The sequence below is a fragment of the Suricata suricatta genome, chromosome 2 (genome assembly GCF_006229205.1).
Source record: "Suricata suricatta isolate VVHF042 chromosome 2, meerkat_22Aug2017_6uvM2_HiC, whole genome shotgun sequence".
Classification (NCBI taxonomy): Eukaryota; Metazoa; Chordata; class Mammalia; order Carnivora; family Herpestidae; genus Suricata; species Suricata suricatta.
Genome location: NC_043701.1, coordinates 160,071,298 through 160,078,428, shown reverse-complemented (window position 1 = coordinate 160,078,428; position 7,131 = coordinate 160,071,298). Strand labels below are relative to the sequence as shown.

The 7,131-nt window shown below is 54.8% G+C and overlaps 1 protein-coding gene across 1 annotated transcript; it reads left to right on the top strand.

The window, feature by feature from the left end:
* The first annotated feature begins 1,189 nt into the window (after window positions 1–1,189).
* NPM3 (nucleophosmin/nucleoplasmin 3) lies at window positions 1,190–2,997 on the top strand. The gene is made up of 6 exons (XM_029916570.1): window positions 1,190–1,337; window positions 1,644–1,729; window positions 1,960–2,079; window positions 2,215–2,308; window positions 2,682–2,799; window positions 2,896–2,997. The coding sequence occupies exons 1-5, from the start codon at window positions 1,220–1,222 to the stop codon at window positions 2,792–2,794; spliced, it is 531 nt and encodes a 176-aa protein (XP_029772430.1). The 5' UTR covers window positions 1,190–1,219; the 3' UTR covers window positions 2,795–2,799; window positions 2,896–2,997.
* The last annotated feature ends 4,134 nt before the right edge of the window (window positions 2,998–7,131 follow it).

The following is a 7,131-nucleotide window of genomic DNA, read 5'->3' as shown; positions in this document are numbered from 1 at the left end:
TGTGTGTGGTGGTGTACTTTGTAAACCTACTTCCTGTTTCTGCCCTGTACCTTTTCTCATGCCTTTCATGTCTCACAAGCATCTTTCATAGCCATTCCAAGTTAGGGGCTGCACCTTCCCATTTCTATCTCCAGTAAAAGACTTTTCCTTCCAGGTTGTCCTCTTGGCAAGGTAAAAAAGGAAGACTGGTTCTTGCCCAAGCCACCCTTCTCCCACAGTTCTATCCTAGGTGTGACTTATGGCCACTAGTTTGAATGAGTTCCCAACATCTAGTAGGATAAGGAACGCAGTTTGCCTGACTCTTTGGTCAGATGAGAGGTAGTGGTGGAGGAGTTGCCCAAATTATGGGACTCAGTACTCTTTTTTTTTTTTTTTAATGCTTTATTTTTGAGAGAGATCGAGACAGCGTGAACAGGGGAGGGTCAGAGAGAGAGGGAGACACAATCTGAAGAAAGGTCTACGGCCGGGACTCGGTACTCTTAAGGTGGAAAGATGTTCTGGGCTGATGGGTAATTAGAAGCTCCAAAGTGTGTTTGCCAGAAGTAGCCGCTAGCTGCACATCGAAGCCTAACATCCTTTGCTAGCAAGCGCCAGCCTCCAGCCAGCATATTAAGCTCTAAAAATAAGCCTTCTAGATCGTTAGGTTCAGGGTGTTAGAGCAGGAAGCATAGAAGCATCCCGGGACCGGGGCCGATTGGTTCCATGGTTCCAGGAGAAAATACCCATGGGGTGAAAAGTCTTCCTTCAGGAGCCTCACCTCTCTTGTTGGAGGAAAGGCAAGTAGCGTATTAACTTTGCTTTTATGAGAAAAATGCCCTGAAACTCGACTTTACTAGGGGACTTGGAAAGGTTTCCATTTTTATATCTTTTCACGCTTTAACGAAAAACTTGCTCCACGTTTGGGGGCGTGGAGACAGCAGAGGGGCGTGAGAAGCTAGAGAAAATGGAGGCAGGAGCCGCCCTAATAGAACCGTTTTTATGGAAGTGCGGAGGGACGTTAACATTAAGAAATCCATGCTTCTGTGATACTTCCCTGCAGTCCCGACACAGGTCTGACCGGAGGCCGCGGGCTCGCCGGGAGGGGAAGCCTTTGGACCGGTCACCTCTCCGTCCCTTCTTTCAAGTGCCAGCGGCTCCTTTAATGGGCGGGGCCGGAACCCGCCGTGAGTCCCCCGCTTTAGACGTGTCGGGGGCGGAGTTTACAGACGGCCCTAGCAGCATGGCCGCCGGCGCCGCCGCCGCCTTAGCGTTCCTGAGTCAGGAGAGTCGAGCCCGGGCCGGAGGGGTCGGGGGTCTGCGGGTCCCGGCTCCGGTCACTGTGGACAGTTTTTTCTTCGGTATTGAGGAAAGGAGGGGACGAGGGTGGTGCTAGGGCGGTCAGGGGCAGGGCTGAACAGGAATGCAGATGAGTACACGACGTGGGTTGAGGCGGAGAGGGCCCCGTGCGTGCTGCAGTCCGAGCAGGAGTGGGTGGCGCGACCGCTGCCCGCGATGTGCCGGGCGGGGCCCAGGGCAGAGCGCGCCAGGTGTTCCCGAGAAGTGAGTGCGTAAGTGGCCGGTTACACCATGGCTGCACGTGACAGAGGTTTGGTGGAACGCCCCCCACGCACACTCAGGCACATTCACACTGTTACCTCTTCCAGGCTGTGAGCTCTCCGGCCACACCCGCTCTTTCACCTTCAAGGTAGAGGAAGAAGATGATTCGGAGCATGTGCTGGCTTTGACCATGGTGAGGGGCGGGGAAAGGTGGTGGTGGTGAATAGCTGGAGCTGAGCAGGCAACTCGGGGGCCTCCAACCGTCCCCCTAATCCCTTTACTGGGAGTTCCCTCCTCTGCCTAATTCCCACATGAGCGGCTTTCCCAGGGGACCACTGGGGTGGGGCAAATCATAGGGCAGATGCCTCCACTTGTGTCAGTCCTTGCTTGGGGAGACTCCAAGGCCCTGTGTACTCTTTCCAGCTCTGCCTCACCGAAGGGGCCAAAGATGAGTGTAATGTGGTAGAAGTCGTGGCCAGGAATCATGACCACCAGGAGATTGCAGTCCCCGTGGCCAATCTCAAGTTGTCCTGCCAACCCATGGTGAGTTCCCTGGCCATATGCTGAGGTGGTAGTGGTGGTGGTAGTGATAGTGGTGGTGGTTAGGAATTGAAGACCCAAAGACTGACTCATCACAAGATGGGATGGGCCAGGCCTTCATCCTTGTCTTTCCTCCAGCTCAGTTTGGATGACTTCCAGCTTCAGCCACCTGTAACCTTCCGCCTGAAGTCAGGTTCTGGCCCTGTGCGCATCACTGGGAGGCACCAGATTGGTGAGAGTCCTCTCCTTTGTCTGGAGTGGGTTCTGTCATCAGGTCTCTCTCCCCACCGCTCCCATCCATGCTCCTTCCCCATCCTCTCCTTATCTCCCAGCGGAGCTCCCATACAGACTGTGTGTAATGTGCCCTCCACTTTCTGGCCTACCTGAGCCTACCTCCTGCATGAAACCTGTCTCAGCTTCTCCACCTACACTAATGTGGTCTTCTTTGGCTCTTTGTCATCTCTAATTTAGTATCTAAGGTTCTTTCCACCTAGACGATAAACTGGGAGGTCAGAGTCCCTGGCACGACAGGGCATGATAAAGGACATGTGGTATGAAGGGGATCTGGCTTTAACCTCCTCTTTTACTGCTTATGTATCCACCAGTTACTATAAGCAATGATGTTTCTGAGGAAGAAGAGAGTGAAGAAGGGAGTGAGGAGGAGGAAACAGAGTTGTGTCCCATCCTGCCTGCCAAGAAGCAGAGGGGCAGACCTTAGCCTTGGTGAGTGGGGGGAGGGGTGTCCAGCAAGGTCTGGGGTGGGGTAGGAGGAGTAGGTAAACACGGCCTTGATGGTGACCCCTTGTTTGCTCTCCTCAGGTCAGCTAGCTGCCTGCCATGTGTGCCATGCACTATGTTCCTGCACAAATTTCAAGAAATTTAAATGTGTCTTCTCCGTTGAAGAGGAGGGATGGTTGGGTGGGTGGGTGGGGTCTTAGTCTGGCGCTTGGAGAGAGGGTGGTCCTATTCATAAGGGCCCTGGTGTTTCTCTAATCTTATGCCATATCTGGGGCTTCCCTTTTCTCCAGGAGTGGGAGGAACTCTGAACTTCTCTCCTGACCCTCTCTCCTCACTTGCCTGTGAGATTGGAGGTCAGCACCCGAAGCTCAGGACTACACATTTTTAATACTTTTTACATTTTTGGATAAAGGTTGAAATAAAATGATGTGGAGGGTTTTTTTTTTGCAACTCATTTGTGTGGCTTCTTTACCTGCTGGGGTGGCATTCCCCTAGGGACCACCAGGTGGCACTGTGGCAGCACCGAGGGTGGCCCTGCCCCTGGGGAGGGTGAGGAAATGTGGGATCCTGCTATCCCTAGGACCCCAGTGGCTAGGCCAGGCCTGGGCCCCAACTGCCTTACTAAAAGAGAACCTCCCAACACCAGGCCCATTCTCAGTCCCTACAGGTGGGGGAGGGCCATCCCAGGAGGTTATCAGCATCCAAACAAGGGGCCTGGGCCTCTGTCAGCACTTAGGCTGATGGGCAGGGGGGCAGATAAGGGGGCTTAAGCAGTCTGAGGAATGTGCATCCCTAGCCCCATGCGGGGGCTCAGGCCCTGAGAGGGCCTGTGAGGGGTAGGGCAGAGGCGAGTCTCTGTTCCTCCTTCCAGTCTTGCAGGCTCTGAGCTGGTCTGGGCGCTTAGAAACCTGATTCCGGGAGCCAGATGGAAGGGGCTGGCCAGATTGGGTGACAGGGAAACCAGAATCCGGGTGGCCTGGCATATGGGGGCAGAGAGGAGCCCCTGGGATTCAACCTCCTGGGCTGAGGGGTTCCTGACCCCCAGCACACCGCCTGGTCTGGGCAGTCTCTGGTGCCTGTAATCAGGTGTTCTGGGGTTTGGGTGCTGCTATGCCAGGAAGAGAAAGGTACTGGTGTGAGCGTTAGTGTGTATGTGACCGATTCTGGGGTCAGCAGTTCAGCAGCTGTGTTGATGTGGGGGCTGGGTATTTCAATGTCCCACAAACAAACAAGCAAACAAAAGCTTAACTCCTGAGACAGCCTGGGGCCAGACATGCTGAGGATGGACAGAGTACAGTGCCCGGTGGGGTGGTGGGGCCAGGTTCACTCCCTCCCACGCTGGCTGCTGGGCAAATGAGTGAACAAGTGGGAAGGGTCTCTAAATACCCCGAAGGGGCTGGTATTGGGGCTGGTAAGGTAAACTTTGGAGAGAGTGACCCACAACACCGAAAAGCAATCCCGCTTCGACACATCCCTGAGTAGATTTCCCCACTCCTGTTGAGGAGCTGAGGTTCATGATCTAACCTCCCTTTTTCTTCAAGTTAAGAATAAAGAAAGGTGATTTCTTTCTGTGTTGCAGTAATCAGGGTCGCAGGCCCCTTTCTCGCTCCAGAAGAACCGAGGTGCTTACATCAGAAACCAGCCTTGTGGGGGTAGGGGGAAACCAGGCTCTAGACCTTTCTGGGTCGTGAGGGAGGGGGAATGCAGCAGGCGCCCTCTGGTGGGCGAGGTTGAAACCACCTGTGGCCGTGCGGCTTCCCCAAGCCGCCTCGCAGGGGGCTAGGTGAGTGGTCTGGGCCGCCTTAGGTCTAGGCAGCAAGCGAGGAGTAAGTCACCGAGGCTGACTTCATTCGTTCTTTGACTGATTTTCGCTAGAAGAGTTCCTGTTAGAGCCCTTCCCTTCCTTCTCTCGCCTGTAACCTCCAGAGTCCTCGGCCTGTGGTCGTCATCTCTGGGGGAAGTCTCCCCAATCAACCCAGCTACCCGCTGCGCGTGGCCCCGCCCCGATATTTACTGCCCGCGGAGCTGCTGAGCACTCACTGTACCCTTGACTGTTTCATGGGTAGGTCTCCCTGCAGCCCTGGCCAGCACCTAGCACACTCCTGCCCTCAGTGGGGACCCAATCCACACCTCCTTCTTCTACCAGGAGTTTCCTGGCCCGAAGGGGCGCCCCGAGGACGGAGTCGGGGACTGTTTTTTCTCCTTCCCCGCCCCCGCCTCTTCTCGATGCCCCTTCTGTCAGCTCAGCGCCCAGTAGGAGTACTGTCAATTCACTTTGGCCTTGGAGTGCCGAAGGATGAAGGCGTACACCGCGGTTTGCAGACCACTGGAGGACAGGCAGCCCTGTATTTTGGGTGCGAGGGGAAACGACTCCCAGGCGGGACCCGAAGTGCTTAACGCAGTCTCGGCGATTTGCATCTGAACAGTCGGTGGAGAGTCTTGGAGAGTCTGCAGCGCTTTGAACGCCGGGCGCAGGAGGCGCGAGTAGGATCGAGCTTCACGGCCCTTCAACCTAGGCAGCCCGCGCAGGCTGGTGTGGATTTGAGGGGCCCATGGTGGGCCGGGGGGCGAGGGATGCGTTTGGAAGGAGGCTGAAGGTGTGTGTTTGGGTCTCCGCGAGGGCGTGTTTGCGGAGAGGGGCTGTTCGTGTTGGCAAGGAGTATGTGCTTGTGTTTGCGTTTGCTGGAGGCGAGCGTGTGTGTGTGTGTGTGTGTGTGTGTGTGTGTGTGTGTGTGTGTGTGTGTGTGTTTGCGGAGTGTGGGGGCGGCCAGGAAAGGTGGCCGGCTGTCACTCAGCGATCACGTTGACAGGCGCTCCCTCATCAGGGCCAGGGAGCTCTGATTGCAGATTCGAGGAAACAAAATAGCAATTGTAATTACGGGGCTTTGATAAGATAAAGGAAGGAGCGAACTGGCCGGGAAGCGGGCAAGGGAGTGAGGGAGGGACAGAGCGGCCTGCTGGGGCCCCGACAGAATATTTGCATCTGTCACTCACGGGGCTGATGGGGCAGTACCTGGCGCCCTATGTGAGGGTGTCCCCATCTGCTCTCTTCCCCATCCCCGTCCCAAGCCATAGACTTTTGGAGAGACGAGAAGAATCTCCCAAATTGATGGGTGTTCAGTTTGGGGGAGAGTTCTCCAAATGCAAAGGAATTCTTTCCTATAGAGAGACCTCTTGATAGAGGTTAAAGGGTAGTACTAAAACCTTGACATCCACACTTTAAGGTTCCAGGATGTCTCCTCTGGGGGAGGGGGGAGGGTGGTCTAAGATCATCGAGGCTCAGCTCAAGGCTGAGCCTTCTGGGAGCTCCAGAACTGGAGCTGGACCCTGAGTCAGATGCTCTGCCTCCATCCTCCCTCTAGAGAAGGGCAGGTGCCCAGAGTGGTTCTGGCTGTGGCTCCAGGACTATGCACACTAAGGATGGGCTGGACTGTCATCCTGTCTGAGTGCTGCTTCGTGCTGTTCTTATCAGACTATTTTCAGAGGGCTGGGCCCCTGGTAGGGAGAAGGCCCTTCTCACCCTCTGCTCTCTATCTCTCCATTCATTCATTCACTCATGCACTCACACACACACACACACACACACACACACACACACACACATTTTCTGGGGCCTACTATGTGCAGGGCATGAAGGTAAAGTGGTGAGCATCCTGCCTGTTTGAAGCAAGGCAGCTGAGGAGATAGACACTCAGCAAGTGGCCTGTAGGCCCCTGAGAGAAGAGCATAGTAAGGAAAAGGGCTGGTTTGGGCTGTGGGCACTGGAGCCCACCTCACCTGTCTCCCTTATGATGGGTCCACCTCTTAGTTGAGAAGAGACAGTGCAAGTCCAGCCTTTAGCAAATACAAGTGCTCAATAAATAGTGGTAATTATAATCTGTTGGGGGGTGGGTAGTGGGGAGAGAAAAAGCAAATCTTCCTGGGGAAGCCACTCATGGGCTAAGGTCTAAATGTTCAGCCAATTTCTTCATTATTCATTCATCAAATACCAACTGCAGAACAACGCTGGCCAGCTCTGTGCCATGAGAGGCAAGTTCTGGTCTAAAAGACACGATCCTTGTCTGGATATCCGTGTGTGCAAGAACCAGCAATGAACAGATTCCTGGAGGTGGGTAACACATAGGCTCAAGGAGTCTCCTTCTCTGAGGGAGGATGAGGTCTTGGGATAAGTACTCTGACTCTGTTTTCCCATCTATGCATTGCTCAATGTTAGCATTACGGCTGGGAGTGGGAAAAGGTGGGGCACAGGGACAGATGGGGCACAGAGAAAGGGGAGGTAGGTAGAACTTGGCTGTGCTGCGTCCTGCTTCTGGCCTA

Excerpts from the sequence above, each read along its gene's own strand:
- NPM3 (XM_029916570.1), top strand. The coding sequence starts at position 1,220 with ATGGCCGCCGGCGCCGCCGCCGCCTTAGCGTTCCTGAGTCAGGAGAGT. Across the intron at positions 1,730-1,959 it reads ATGTGCTGGCTTTGACCATG|CTCTGCCTCACCGAAGGGGC; the intron begins GTGAGGGGCGGG and ends TACTCTTTCCAG. Across the intron at positions 2,309-2,681 it reads CACTGGGAGGCACCAGATTG|TTACTATAAGCAATGATGTT; the intron begins GTGAGAGTCCTC and ends TGTATCCACCAG.